At 54.2% G+C, this 15,510-nt stretch overlaps 1 protein-coding gene across 1 annotated transcript; it reads right to left on the bottom strand.

Moving 5' to 3' along the window:
- Positions 1–1,681: 1,681 nt before the first annotated feature.
- STMP1 (short transmembrane mitochondrial protein 1) lies at positions 1,682–15,183 on the bottom strand. Its single transcript, XM_029074261.1, has 3 exons — positions 15,123–15,183; positions 4,375–4,428; positions 1,682–2,232 (listed from the first exon to the last, which is right to left on the bottom strand). The coding sequence occupies exons 1-3, from the start codon at positions 15,135–15,137 to the stop codon at positions 2,158–2,160; spliced, it is 144 nt and encodes a 47-aa protein (XP_028930094.1). The 5' UTR covers positions 15,138–15,183; the 3' UTR covers positions 1,682–2,157.
- Between the last annotated feature and the right edge of the window lie 327 nt (positions 15,184–15,510).

The following is a 15,510-nucleotide window of genomic DNA, read 5'->3' as shown; positions in this document are numbered from 1 at the left end:
CCACGCTGCTCCTCAAGGGCCCAGAGTCAGACTCCGGAGCCCACTGAGCTTAGCCGGGACCCAGAACCACGAGTCCCAGCGCTCGAAGCTATCCATTTCTTCTCATTTACGGCTCTTTTCCATACCGTCCTTCCACAGGGGGGTTTGGACAAAAAGCCACAGGGTCTCTAAACGATCGCACACCAACTAAGTTTTCCGCAACAGTGGGGCATCTCTTTCCTGCTCATCGCGGGCCTCCCATTTTTTTTCCAACCTCAAGGTAGAGAAGCAGCGTGGCTCACTGGAAAGAGTCCGGGCTTGGGAGTCAGAGGTCATGGGTTCGACTCCCGGCTCTGCCACTTGGCAGCTGTGTGACTGTGGGCAAGTCACTTCACTTCTCTGTGCCTCAGTTCCCTCATCTGTAAAACGGGGATTAAGTGTGAGCCTCGCGTGGGACAACCTGATTGCCCTGTATCTACCCCGGCGCTTAGAACAGTGCTCCGCACATAGTAAGCGCTTAACAAATACCAACATTATTATTATTATTATTATTATTAAGGTTTGGGTTCCTCTGATATAAAGGCTCTCAGAGGACGGCCTCGCTGGGGTGTCTGTGGGCAAAGAACCCAGGCGATGGGGTGCAGCCCTGGGTGTGCAACTTAGAAGCCCTAAACTAAGTTGTGATGAGAAACTCTAGCCTCCGTGCTTCCATCCCCTAGGTCTCTCCCCTAGCCTAGCAGGCCGTGCTCCCCCCGACATCCCCTCCCACTGTGTGGAGGGGTCACTCCCCGCAAACCAGGGGGCTCCCTGGGACTCGAGTCGGAGCAAAGCAGTTGCAGAAGTCCTCCTCCAACCCTGCCCCATCCAGAGTTGGCTGGGACTTCCCAGGAAGAAGCCCCCCGACAGTGGCTGAGGAACTGGGGAACCTCCGTTCGAGAGTCCGGGCAGGATACCCGCCTTAGGGCTGGGGCTTGGGGCCCTCCAGCCTGCAAAACGGCCCTGTTTCCATCAGATCCTTTCCCCTTGAACCTCCCCCCAAACAGGTTCTTCTGGGCCAGCCCGGCAGGGCCTTGCCAAGGGCTCCGCGCACGGCAGGTGCTCAATAAATATGATCGATTAACACAACACGCATCTCACTGACCCACACCATTACACAGTTGGCCTCCATGAGGTGTAAGGGGGATGGCCCTCCATGAGCCCCTCCTCCCCAGTCCCCTTCCCGGCCAGGGCCTCCAGCGTCTAGAGGGAGTACTTTACAGCGATCCTCGGGGCTACAAATCCTTCCTGACCCACCTTGGGCTAAGGATGTTCCCCAAAGTGACCGTGGGCTCAAATGCCACTTCAAAGAGCGGTGCCCGAGAAGCTATTTTCCAAACGGAGATAATTCGCTCCTCATCCTGGATGTTCCCCAGAGACCTTCTTCCAATCAGTCGATCCTTTTTCTCCGAGGACTTACTGTGGGCAGACCACAGTACTAAATGCTTGGGAGGTACAACAGAACAGAGCCGACAGACCCGTTCCCTGCCCACCGTGAGCTTCCAGTCTTCCGATAAAATCTTATTAATTTTCAAAGGACCGACTGATCTCCTCCCGCCTAGGATCCCCCTGGGGACAAAATCGGGGCAAAGGGTAACGACAGAGGTATGTGCCCGGGCAGCCGCCGCTCATCTGTGGCACGGAATAAAAGGGAGAGAACTGAAAATCGATTCTGGCTCTGGGCTTTAATTAGATTGGAGGAACAGGGTTTGGCATCAAAGACTCTGTCAAGCATCCAGGATGGTAAACGTAATTACACAGAATCGGCATTGCACATCTGTTCAGCCATAAAAAAAGGAACTTTTCCGTTTACAAAGTCCTAGGACCCCAAAAGAAAGAGGAGGGGAAGGTGGAGAACACTGATTGAAATGATCGTTTGCCAGTCTAGCACCACAGTTCCAGTCTCCGAATCTGCCAAACAGCTTGGGGTTGCGGGGAAGGAAGGGAGGAGACGGAGGGGCCGGGGAGAGTCTAGCTGGTGCCCCTGGTTATGGCGGCATTTTAGCCCGAGGGCATCCGGGCGCGCCGGCGGCGGCGGGAACCCCCACAGACCCCGGGTGAGAGCTGGCACTTTGGGCTCGAAAGGACGGGGCCATCCTCGGGTCGGAACCGGAGCGTCGCACGGGGTCGCCGGGTTGGGCATCAGGCGCTGGGGGGCTTCTTTTTGGCATCGACATCCTTTTTAAAGTCTTCGATCTTCTTGGCCAGGTTGGGAATCTTTAATGAGAAAATGACACTCTGTTGTCCTTTCCCTCCAGCCCGGTGGACGGACGATAATGAGAGTAATAACGACGGCATCTGTCAAGCGCTCACTACGTGCCGGGCACTGTACTAAGCGCTGGGGTGGAGTCAAGCAAAACGGGTTGAACAGAGTCCCCGTCCCACAGTGGGCTCCCAGTCTCAATCCCCATTTTACAGATGAGGCCCAGAGAAGTGAAGTGACTTTCCAAAGGTCTCCCGGCAGACAAGTGGCGGAGCCAGGATCAGAAGCCATGACCTTCTGACTCCCGGGCCTGTGCTCGATCCACTACGCCACGCTAAGGCCCACACCCGTTCGGTGAAGCGCTGTCGGAAAGAACCGCTGCATCACCACACCGATCAATGCCCGGGATCGTGTCTTTTTTTTAAATGGTATTTGTTAGACTTTTACTGTGTGTCAGGCACTGTACTGAGCGCTGAGGTAGATACATGCAAATCAAGTGGAACACAGAGCACGCCCCGCACGGGGTTCACAGTCTCAATCCCCACTTTACGGATGAGGTAACTGAGGCACGGAGAAGTTGAGTGCCCTACAGAGTGGCCTGGTGGAAAGAGCCCGGGCCTGGGATTCAGAAGTACCTGGGTTCTAATCCTGACCCTGCCATTTGTCTGCTGTGTGACCTTAATCAAGTCACTTCACTTCTCTAAGTCTCTGTTTTCTCATCTCTAAAATAGGGATTGAGACCGTGAGTCCTATGTGGGACGGGGACTGCGTCCCACCTGATTAGTACCTATCTACCCCAGTACTTAATATAGTGTCTGGCACACAGTAAGCACTTAATAAATACCGGATTATTATTATCATTATCGGTGCTGACGGGGCCAGGCCGGGCAAGGAAGAGATGACCCAATCAAGGAAGCCCGGCTCCAATGCCCAGCAGCTGACGCAAGGGACGCTTGGAAATCGTCCCTTCCAGAGGGTCCCCGGGGCGGGCCTTGCGGGACTGTTCCGCTCGGCCTTCTGCCTTGACCTTACTTGAAGAAACCGTCTTCCTAGGGGTCTGAAACGTAGCGTCCCACTTTAGGAAGGTGGCAAATATTAATCCATCGACGCAATCTCCGGAGCACTTACTGTGTGCAGAGTACCGTACTAAGCGCTGGGGAGAGGACACGACGACGGAGTCGGTGGGCACGGCCCGAAGCGGGGACTCCGCCAGCGGATCCATCGGAAAAGCGAGGCCGAGGAAGGATTCCTCTCCCGTCCTCTGATGATTACTGTCAGCTCACTATGGGTAGGGAACGAATCTACCGATTCTGTTGTACGGCACTCTCCTGAGCGCCCAGCACAGTCCTCGTGGATAGCGAGGACTCAACAGATACCTCTGACTGACTGATCGACAAGGAGGCAAAACCTGACGAGGGCAGACCCCCTCAGAGAGAGAGAGAGAGAGAGGGGCAAGGCAGGGACGGACGTCCAGACAGAAATCGGAAAATGCCTATCGGGCCTTTCTCCGGGCCTCGGGAACGAAGGAAAAACGAGCCGGGCATCGGTTTTCAAGTTCTCACTTATTAATAATGTTGGTATTCGTTAAGCGCTTACTATGTGCAGAGCACTGTTCTAAGCGCTGGGGTAGATACCGGGTAATCACCTTGTCCCATGTGAGGCTCACAATCTTAATCCCCATTTTACAGATGAGGGAACTGAGGCACCGAGAAGTTGAGTGACTTGCCCACAGTCACACGGCTGACAAGTGGCAGAGCCGGCATTCGAACCCATGACCGCTGACTTCCAAGCCCAGGCTCTTTCCACTGAGGGATCTGCGGACGGGTTTTAAGTAAACGAGCACCCGATCTGTCCCAGGAATGTAAAGCCTTAACGGGAAGCCACCAAAACCAATGACCGGGCACCCCCGGGTGGGCCCCTCCGGGCAGCCGCAGTAAAAACTCCAGAGAAGAGCGGCGGTCTCAGAGCACGCGTCTCCCGCCGCGAGAGGCGCGGATCCCAACCGTCCCAACCCGAACAGCCGGGGGCCGCGTTTCTTAAGCTGGGTCGGCACCTCGGCCGGGACTCGATTCCCCCGGAGGACGGGCGGAGGAGACTCTGAGCCGCGGGCACGGGCTGTGAGCTGAGATAAAGGGATTTGGACGGGGGCCACTTACGTCGTAGTTCTGAGCCAGGTACATCCCAACCAGGTTGCCGAGCGAAAAGCCGAGCTAAAAGAGAGCGAGAAGGAAGAGCGTGAGTGACCCAGGGCCGGGAGTTGGGGGGTGGTGGCGGTTTTTCTTTGGGGGGCTCAGTAACTGAGCGACCGACCACACGGACCTCAGGAGTCAAATGCGGCCAGTCACGGCTTTGTTGGGAGATCTCGAGAAATACCCGCTCCGGCACCAGACCCGATCATTAAACGCTTAACCGGTACCGTTCTTCTTCTTCTTTTTATTACTTACGGACACGACGAAGGGTCACGCCGGCAGCCAGGTTCCCCACCACCACACCCCAGAAGATACGCGACCGCAGGCGCCGGCCACCGCCGCTCCCCAGTCCCCTGGTTGTCAGGTGGGGAAACCGAGCAACGTGACCCGACTCTAGTTTGGGGCAAGGCGCTGACCACGGCCCCAGGAGCCCGACTCCCGGGAAACTGCTGACACAAGCTCTGGGCCTCAGTTTTCTTCTCTCTAAAATGGGTAGGGCAAACCCGGCTCGGCCGCTTATCAGCTGGGTGACTTTGGCCAAGTCACTTCTCTGTGCCTCAGTTAGCTCATCTGCAAAATGGGAACTGAAGTCTGCGAGCCCCACGTGGGACAACCTGATCACCTTGTATCTACCCCAGCGCTCACAACGGTGCTTGGCACATAGTGAGCGCTTAACAAATGCCAACATTATTATTATTATTACTATTACTAAACTACCACTCGCAATCGTTCAACGGCATCGATTGAGCACCTGCCCTGTGCTGAGCACCGTACTAAGCCCTCGGGACAGTATAATACAATCGAGCTGGAAGACGTGATACTCGCCGGGGCCGAGGAGCTCACAGTCTAGAGGGGGAGACGGACACTGTACTAAATCACAGGGGAAGCAGCAGAGAAGAACTGAGTGAACTCTCATTACTACAGAAGAGCTAAAAGACCTCTTTTGGAAAGTGCGTGTCAGCTTTTTAAAAGCAATTTTAGAGTTCCCTTTTTATTGATGAGCGGCACAAAAGCCAAAAAATATAAAAATTCAACTGGCCTATCTCCCTGTTCCATTAACTCAAACTGGTATCTATAATTACAAAACAAAACAAAACAAAAAACCCCATAGATTGCTCTCCCTCCTTGGCTCCCGGAGCACTCATGATTAAAGATGGAAACTGACTGTGTACGGATGGAGGTTTATAAATATTTCTGCCTGGCTGACAAGGTTGCAGGTGCCTAAGGCGGGATGGACTGCAGCATTGATTTCTAGCGTTCTACTGATGGAGCGTTTTGGGCCCCAGCTCAACTTGGTTGTGTTGGTAAACTGAGGAAGCGTGACTAAATCCAAAGAGAAGTTATGGCAGGGAAGCAGGGCGGTCCAACGGAAAGAGCCCGGGCCCGGGAGTCAGAGGACCTGGGTTTCAATCCCTGCTCCGCCACTTGTCTGCTGTGTGGCCTTGGGTAAGTCACTTCACTTCTCCTGCCACGGTTTCCTCATCTGTAAAATGGGGATTTAATCCTACTACCATTACGTAGATGTGGACTGTGTCCAATCTGACAACTTGGCTCTCCCCAGGGCTTAGAACAGTGCATAGCACACAGTAAACGCTTAAAGTACAGTTATTATTCTTACACCATCTCTAACAAAACCCCAATTTCCCAGTAGCTTTCCTCACTCATTTGCAAACTTCCTTGAGCCTACATATCCTGTGGATTTAAATCGGTGACAAAGTCACGGCTGTTTTCGTTTGCTTCTACACACCGCCTTCCTTTGTGATCCGTCAATTCCGTGCATATCATCCATTTTCCATTCATTTTTGAACCACTACAAGGAGCAGCGTGCTCTAGTGGAAAGAGCACACACCTGGGTTCCAATCCCGGCTCTTCTATATGCCTGCTACGTGACCTTGGGGCAAGCCACTTAACTTCCCCGTGCCTCAGTTCCCTCATCTGTAAACTGGGGATTAAGTCCGTGAGCCCCATGTGGGACGGGGACCGTGATCATCTTTGCCCTTCCCCGGCGCTTGCAACAACGCTTGCCCCTTAGCAAGCACTTAGCGAATACTACAGTCATCACGACGATGCAGATCAGGAGTGGACGGTTTGCATTTCCATTCTTAACTGGGCTCAACCGGGAACCCAAACGACACTCATTCCGAAACGGTGGCGAACCCCCAATAATTAGCTGAACGGAGCTGTCCAGTTGTACGGAAGAGTCCGGGAGTCACGGGTTCCAGGCAAGATGGCAGCTGGGATACTCCCATCCGGGACCGGATGGCGCCTGAGGCTACAAGACCACACTAGGCACCAAGGAGGAGCTGCGGAAACTCCGCTGGCAGCCGGTTCTAAGGTGAGGGTGGCGCCCAACTCGCATCCAATCAATCAGTCGGTGGCATTTATTGAGCCCTTACGGTGTGCACGGCACTGTACTAAGCACTCGGGAGAGTCCAACGGAACAGGGTGGAGAGACACACGTCCCCCGCCCGTAACGAGCTTCCGGTCTAGACGGTGTCACGGACATTAATATAACTGAACTAAATAATTGATAATAAATCACTTAAAGATAATAACGATAATAACTGCGGTACTTAAGCAGCGTGGCTCAGTGGAAAGGGCCCAGGCTTGGGAGTCAGAGATCATGGGTTCTAATCCCAGCTCCGCCGCTTGTCAGCTGGGGGGCTCTGGGCAAGTCACTTCACTTCTCTGTGCCTCAGTGACCTCATCTGTAAAATGGGGATGAAGACTGTGAGCCCGACTTGGGACAACCTGATCACCTTGTATCCCCTCCCAGCGCTTAGAACAGTGCCTTGCACATAGTAAGCACTTAAAAAATACCACAACTATTATGTGCCAAGCACTGTTCTGAGCACTGAGGAAGATCAGGTCGGACACAGTTCCTGTCCCATATGGGGCACACGCTCTTAATCCCCATTTTCCAGATGAGGGGACTGAGGCCCAGAGAAGCGAAGTGACTTGCTCAAGGTCACGCAGCAGACACGTGAGAGGCCCGGGATTAGACCCAAGCCCTCTGACTTCCGGGTGAGTTCTCTTTCCACTAGGCCTCGCTGTTTCTTTCACGTACATATGATGTCTACGTAAGGGCTTTGGGGCTGGCAGGATCGCCGCCTGCCTGGAGGCGGAAGGCTGGACCGAGCCAACGCCCTTCCTCCTTTACTACACTTTGAGCCAGGGTTAAAATCGATTTGGATGCGAAAGGGTGCTCTAAACCACATCACGTCGGACCTCACGCTCAATGGATAACCTCCCCCCATCGAGGGCTGAAACTGGTCAAAGGTCGATTTTGCGGAGGCTGAAAAACTGTGGAGATGTGCACAAGGAGACCTTTCCATCGTGAGTCCAAAACAGAGGGCTGATTCGGAGGAGCCCCGCGGGAGCTGACGTAGCAGCTCGGTCTGTCGTCTCACAGTCCGTCAGATTCTCGGGTAGAATTTCTGTTAGAGCAATATGCACGCTTGGACCGCGAAGGCCGGCTGATCATCTGCCTCCAGCAAGTTCACCCGAAAAAATTCCCTGGAAATGGCGTGTACCCTTTTTTAATGTTCATTTTCTACCACCCCATTATCCCCAAAGTGACCTCCGATCAAATTTCCACGCCGATTAAGGGGCAGATTTCCGACGGATTCCAGGCACCGCTTAGGGTTCACGATCACGTGAAACAAAATTACAAACAGTTTCTTAACCGCCTAAGAAGGCTACTTTTTTTTTTTTAGATTATCCCTTTATCTCCCACTTACAGCCACGGCTAGAGAAGCAAAAGAGAAGTGGAAAAACAAGATAACGTGCCGTCCTCCTGGTCTCCCTTTTCTCTTCTTCGGACGCTAATTTGAAAAGCCTTAATTAAAGGACAAATTTTATCAGACGTGTATAACAGGGCCTTGGAACAACACCGAAATTCAGAATCAGGATGGGAGAGTAAAATCTGCTGTGGAAATCGGGTGGATGAACTACCGCCTCTGTTGTCCGGATACACGAGAGGCACGCAAATTCAAAATGACTCCCAATACCTCACTCTACGAAAAGAGAGAGGGGAAAGACAGCAAAGGGAAAAGATCTCAGAAATCTATTTGTGAGGTAACGATGATACGATGGTGGTATTTGTTAAGCGCTTCCTCCGCGCCAGGCGCCGTAAGAAAACCAAATGGGCAGAGTCTCCGAAACAAAAACCACCTGGCTGGGGGGGGGGGAGGAAAGGGCTTTTTAGGTTCTGGGAAGGTTTGGATTGCAAGGTGGGAAGCAAGGGGGCTACCTTCTGCAGACTCAGAGTGCATTTTGTCCTCCAAATCCCTATGCTTGGTACTTCAAATAAGCAATCTCTATTCTTACGCGGCTTGAGAATCTGTCCTGCCCGATTACGCTAGAGCTAAAGGCTCAGAACCGGGGACTATAAAAGCGTACAGTCATTCAATCGTATTTATTGAGAGCTTACTATGTGCAGAGCACTGTACTGAGTTGTAACTGGAACTAGCTACCAAAAAGGAAATTACTTCTATTGTATATGAAACTGAAATAGACCGTGAGCCGCAAGCGGGACAGGGACTGTGTTCCACCTAACTTGTAACTACCTCAGTGCTTGGAACGGTGTTCGACACATAGTAAGCCCTTAACAGATACCATAAAAAAAATTAGGAAGGGAAAGAAGGTGCTATATAAATCTAATGTTAATGATCCCCCCCCCCCCCCGCAATATACGGGAAGTATTTCCAGCCACCTGAAGAGCAACACCACGGGAAGACCTCGGGGGCCGTTGCTTCTTGAAGCTGCAAAATGCAATCTACTGGAGCTGGGAATCCATGTCCACTACCTTCTCACGGGTCGGCTGCAGACGCCTCCGGGGGGATCGTTTTCATTACAGAAAAGACGCCCTGAAAAGGCAGAGGCCGGCAACTGGACACCACCGCGTGCTGCCGAACAAAAGGGGCGGCTAGAAATAGACGGGCCGCTAAATGTCAACAGAGTATTGGGTGAGCGTCCAGTTAACGGGTTGTCCGAGGCAACGTGGGAGAGGAAAATCAACTGTGGAAGGTTTAGAAAGACCTCACGGCCCAAGACGAGATGGCCCGATAGTAATATTAAGGAAAGAGGAGCGTGGATTCCCCAGGCTGTGGTTGGCGCTCTTCTAGAGGAGGGTGACTCCGGTAGGCGAGTGAACAGTCGGACGACCGTCTGGGCGTTACCAAGACCTGCCGGTTTCACCTCTACAATATCGCCAAGATCCGCCCTTTCCTCTCCACCCAAACGGCTACCTTACTATTACGGGCTCTCGTTATATCCCGGCTAGACTACTGTGTCGGCCTTCTCTCTGACCTCCCTTCCTCCTCTCTCGCCCCGCTCCGGTCTATTCTTCACTCCGCTGCCCGGCTCACCTTCCTGCAGAAACGATCTGGGCATGTCACTCCCCTTCTTAAACAACTCCAGTGGTTGCCCGTCGACCTCCGCTCCAAACAAAAACTCCTCACTCTAGGCTTCGAGGCTCTCCGTCACCTCGCCCCTTCCTACCTCTCCTCCCTTCTCTCTTTCTACCGCCCACCCCGCACGCTCCGCTCCTCCGCCGCCCGCCTCCTCGCCGTCCCTCGGTCTCGCCCGTCCCGCCGTCGACCCCCGGATCGTGTCCTCCCGCGGTCCCGGAACGCCCTCCCTCCTCACCTCCGCCAAACCGATTCTCTTTCCCTCTTCAAAACCTTACTTAAAAATCACCTCCTCCAAGAGGCGTTCCCAGACTGAGCTCCTCGTCCCCCTCTACTCCCTCTGCCATCCCCCCTTTACCTCTCCGCAGCTAAAGCCTCATTTTCCCCTTTTCCCTCTGCTCCTCCACCTCTCCCTTCCCATCCCCACAGCACCGTACTCGTCCGCTCGACTGTATATATTTTCGTTACCCTATTTATTTTGTTAATGAATTGTACATCGCCTCGATTCTATTTAGTTGCCATCGGTTTTTACGAGATGTTCTTCCCCTTGACGCTGTTTAGTGCCATCGTTCTTGTCTGTCCGTCTCCCCCGATTAGACCGTAAGCCCGTCAAACGGCAGGGACCGTCTCTATCTGTTGCCGACTTGTTCATCCCAAGCGCTTAGTACAGTGCTCTGCACATAGTAAGCGCTCAATAAATACTATTGAATGAATGAATGAAAGGTCTGGCAGGGAGACACATTAAAGATGCCGTTCGATTTGACGGACAGCCTCGATTCGACGGCCACCTGATTTAACCCTAAAAAGATCACTGGGCAAATTACGGAACAGTCACAGCCATCGATGGATACCAACTCTGCTGTACTGTCCTCTCCCAAGCGCTCAGTCCAGTGCTCCGCCCCCGGTAAGCGCTCAATCAATACCACCGACTGATTGATCGAATGGCTCAACCCGCTGGAGGCCGGGAAGGTCCAGGCGACTATCTGGCCCTGATCCAGGTTGGGGACCCACCCCCGGCTTCCCGAGGCCCGTCTGGGTCAAGGAGGGTGAAGGGGCAACTTTCCCCCTCTAGACCGTAAGCCCACTGTGGGCAGGGAATGTGTCTGTTCTATTGTACTCTCCCAAACGGTTGGTACAGTGCTCTTCACACAGTAAGCGCTCAATAAATAGCATCAATTGACTGCCTGTCCCTTCTCTACCTCCCCCACCGCCTGCCCGCTCCCCAGACCGTACCAACCCCGGGAACTCGAGGTCCCTATCCTGACTCACTGATCAGGCTATTTATTAAGCACTGTGGTAAGCGCTGGGGTACATATACGGTTCCCCTCCCACATGGGGCGCACAGTCTAAGCAGGAGGGTGAAGGGGAGGTGGGAGGAAGGAGGAGGAAAAGGAGAAACAGGTACACAGGAAGTCCTCAATAAATGAATTCCCCCCATTCGGCAGATGAGGAAACTGAGGTCCGGAGAAATTAAGAGATTTGCCCAAATTTACGCGCTAAGCAAATCGTGGAGCCGGGACTAGAGCCCCGGTTTCAAGCCCGTTGCTGGGTGGGGATTGTCTCTATCTGTTGCCGGATTTTACTTTCCGAGGGCTTAGTACAGTGCTCTGCACACAGTAAGCGCTCAATTAATATGACTGAATGGATGAATGAACTCCCAGTCCCATAGTCTTTCCACTAGGCCACGGGACTTCTCCTGCTACGCAGAGTTATCGCTCTGAAGATCACCGTCCCAGAACCGCCAGGAAGCTTGTCCAGCCCCCACAGAAAAAAATCGAAATTGTTTAAAAGGCAAACGCGCAACTCCCCCAACCCCTCATAATTGGATACATTTTCTCCCACCTCACCAGTGCGTCAAATTTGTGTCCAATGGGCCGATGATAGAATTTTCCACTCGAAGGTTAACGGGGTTGATTTTCGACTGTGTCCTATACCCTTCATGCCTGTAAATAATGATGAGTTCTACAGCAAATAAAGCAAGAGGGGCGATTCTTTATCCCATTACCTAAAACTGGTGTTCAGGGGATGGGGCCTAAGTGATCTGCATTCCGGAAACAAACCTGGTTATTTCATATGGCTTGGCTTCAATTAATCACCTGAACAAATGACCCTCAGTTCTCCTCTACTGAGACAGATGCAAACTCGTGAGCCTTCTCATGAAGAAAATTCTGGCTGAAGAACTCACCTGTTCCAACGCCGTGCCTGTGCACAGCGAGAGCATAAGCGGTCTGTTCGGTGACACGGCACCGGCTGGTTTTGTCAGCTGGGTGGTCTCTTAATGCCCCTCCGGCCAAAACGCATATTAAACACACAGCTCGCCGCAGGACAGAGTGTACGAACTACGGCTCGATGGAGTCGTCTGAGGCAGCGCAACCTATGCTTTCGAACTGCCAACTAAAATGCAATAAAAAGGCTCTCAGATGGAAACTCCCGACAAATCGCCTCTGTGCAATCTCCATCTCTCCTGCTTATAAAGGCCACTTTACGCGAATGAATACATTCTAAGTTTCTTTGCCAAGAGCAGGCAGGGCCTTGCCTTTCAAATAAACACATCGTATGGTCTACGGAGGGCCTCATTTTCCCCATTTTGGAAAACTTGAGAGCAACCGAAGAGTCGCTCGCCTAGCCCAACCGAGGCATCGTTCGAAGGTTGGAAACTATAAATAATCCACAGAGTCCTCTGTAATCCTTCATCACGTGGCAAAGGATCTTTTCCAGTGAAGTCCCCTCTATATTTATTTCTGGATCCGGTGTGGACTCTCAAGACGCCGCACCACAATGCTCTCTTTCGGCTAGCTGTTCTCACCGTTACCACTATCGACGGTATTTATTGCGGGGCTACGTTTTTGGAGTGTTAACTAACTCCGTGACGAAGGGAATCAAAAAAGAATATGACACTGTCTCCACCGGGTCCCCGTCCCGCAACAGATTTACCCTCTGCTGGGGATCCACGGCGGAGCCAGAAACACAATCGTACAACCTGAAGGCGAGTGCGAAAATACCAACGTTCCCCCAAATATATCCTCTGAGCAGAAGCACTGAGGTGGCAGGGGAATGAATGACTGGGAGTTGGATTTGGAGTTTTTTTTAAAAAAGGCCTGGTAGGGAGGGCGGGGGTCTGACAATAAACAAGATGATTCTGAATGCCTATCACGGGATTCAAGACATTGGATCAACTGATGATTATCACTGTGGCATTTATTAAGCTCTTACTTTGGGGGCAGACACCGTACAGCGCGCTGGAGTAAGTACAAGATCATCAGGTCGAAAACAGTCCCTGCCCCAAACGGGGCTCACGGCCTAAAGCGGAGGGAGCACCGATCTATAACTCCCATTTTACAGATGAAGAAACTGAGGCTCGAGGAGTGAAGTGACTTGTCCAAGGCCACTCAGCAGGCAAATGGCAAAGCCAGTCTTCTGACTCCTAGACCTGTGCTCTATCACTAGGTCACCCTTCTTTTACATATTATTATTTTTTATGGTATTTGTTAAAGGCTTAAGATGTGCCAGACTCTGTACTAAGTGCTGGGGTGGACACCAGGAAATCATTCATTCATTCAATAGTATTTATTGAGCGCTTACTCTGCGCACAGCACTGTACTAAGCGCTCGGAATGGACAATTCGGCAACAGACAGAGACAATCCCTGCCCACCGACGGGCTCACAGTCTAATCGGGGGAGACGGACGGACGAGAACAAAAGCAATAAATAGAATCGGGGCATGTACACCTCATTAACAGAATAAACAGGGTAATAAAGATACATACAAATGAGCGAATGAGCACAGTGCTGGGAGGAGGGGTTGGACCCAGTCCCTGTCCCACATGGGCCTCACGGTCTTCATGCCCATTTTCCAGCTGAGGTGACTGAGGCCCAGAGCAGCGAAGCGAGTTGCCCGAGGGCCCTCGCAGGTGAGAGGAAGAACGGGATCAGAACCCGGGTCCTCTGACTCGTAGGCCTATGCTCTCTCTGTTAGGTCACGCTGCTTTTTTATAGGTAATCATTTGTTACGGTTCTTCTTAAGCGCTCACGCTAGTCCGGACTCCGTACTAAGCGCTGGGGTGGATACCAGCAATACGTGCCATCACTCTTTCCGCTACGTGTTAAACGCTCCGACGCGCCAGGCTCCGACCTGAGCGCTGGGGTGGAGACAGGCCAACGGGGTTGGGCCCGGTCCCCGTCCCCCGGGGGGCTGACGGTCTCCATGCCCATTTTCCAGCTGAGGGAACTGAGGCCCGGGGCAGTGAGGTGAGCGGGAGCACTGGATTAGAACCCGGGGCCGGGGGGACTTGTGCGTCGCCATGGAGAAGGAGGGCGACGACCCGGGGCGGGAAAGGGGTGGGTCGGGGCGGGGCGGGACGGCAGGGCGATCCCGGGAAGGCCCGGCGGCGGCGGGACGGACGGACCGGGCGGCCGGACGACTCCTCAACGACCCTCAAGGCCCTTCCTTCACGAGGCCCTCACACCCTCTCACGTCCCACTCACAACCCCTCGTGTCCCTACACACCCCCTTCACGTCCCTTCGCATCCCCCTCACGTCCCCCCACAGCCTCACGTCTCTTCTGACCCTCTCACGGCCCCTTCACGTCCCTTCATCCCCTCATGTCCCCCACACTCCCTCACACCCCCTCAGGTCCCTTCACACCCCGTCATGCCCCCCCCCCCATTCCCCTCATGTCCCTTGAGACCCTCTCACGTGCCTCCATGTCCCTTCACCCATGTCCATGTCCCCCACATCCCTTCACCCCCCTAGGTCCCCCCACATCCCTTCAGTCCCTCGGCCGCGCCTCCATGTCTCCCTCCTGCCCCCCCCCCCCCCCATGTGCCGTTATGTCCCCCCCTCGCGCTCCCGGCAGCAGGGATGGTCGGGGTGCGGAGTGTGGGCCCGGGAGCGTCAGGCGGCGGCTTCTAATCCCGCCGGTCCCGGCCCGACCCGTCCCGTCCCGTCCCGTCCCGGCCCGGCGGTGAGCGGGGCTTCGGTTCCGCTCCTCCGCCGTCCAAAGGGGCCGAAGCCCGTCAAGCCCCAGCTGGGACAAAACGAAGACCTTGGATTCCCGCCCCGCCCCAGCGCTTAGAACAGCGCTTAGAACAGCGCTTGCCCCACGCGGTCGGCGCTTCACAAAGGTCATCGTTATTCTTACTCGGGCCCCCTCAGGAGCCTGCCCGTCCCCTCGCAGCCCCGCCCGCGGCCCCCGGGGGGCGAGGGGGGAAACTGAGGGCTCTGCTCGGCCCCGGCCCCCCGCCCTGGGAGGAGAGGCGAGAAGACGGGGCCCTGCCCCGCCGCCCGCCGCCCGGCCCCCTTACCAGAAACTGAATCATGGCGTCCGCGACCCGCTGCCGTTTCCCCTCCCTCTGCCCTCCCTCCCTCCCTCCCTGAGGGGCGGGGCGGGGCGGGGGGGAGGGGCGGTGGCGGCGAAGGCCGAGGAGCAGGAGGATCCACTTCCGGGTCAGGGGTCGGCCGTCTGCGCTCCACTTCCGGCCGCCGAGCCGCCCGCCGCCCCCTGCTGGCGAGAGGCGGCGGCGCCGCTTCCGACCCCGCCGCCTTCATCCATCCATCCGTCCATTCGTTCCTTCGTTCCTTCCTTCATCCATTCGTTCATTCCTTCCTTACCTCATTCATCCATCCATTCCTTCCTTCCTTCATTCATCCATTCATTCATTCCTTCCTGGCTTCATCCATTCGTTCATTCCT

This window comes from Ornithorhynchus anatinus, chromosome 10 (genome assembly GCF_004115215.2).
Source record: "Ornithorhynchus anatinus isolate Pmale09 chromosome 10, mOrnAna1.pri.v4, whole genome shotgun sequence".
Taxonomy (NCBI): domain Eukaryota; kingdom Metazoa; phylum Chordata; class Mammalia; order Monotremata; family Ornithorhynchidae; genus Ornithorhynchus; species Ornithorhynchus anatinus.
The sequence above is the reverse complement of the archived record's forward strand: the minus strand, read 5'-3'. Positions and strand labels throughout refer to the sequence as shown.

What these genes read in the sequence shown, in the direction of transcription:
- STMP1 (XM_029074261.1), bottom strand. An exon ending in ACCTGGCTCAGAACTACGAC is followed by an intron (nt 2,233 to 4,374) that starts GTAAGTGGCCCC and finishes TTCTCATTAAAG; the next exon opens with ATTCCCAACCTGGCCAAGAA.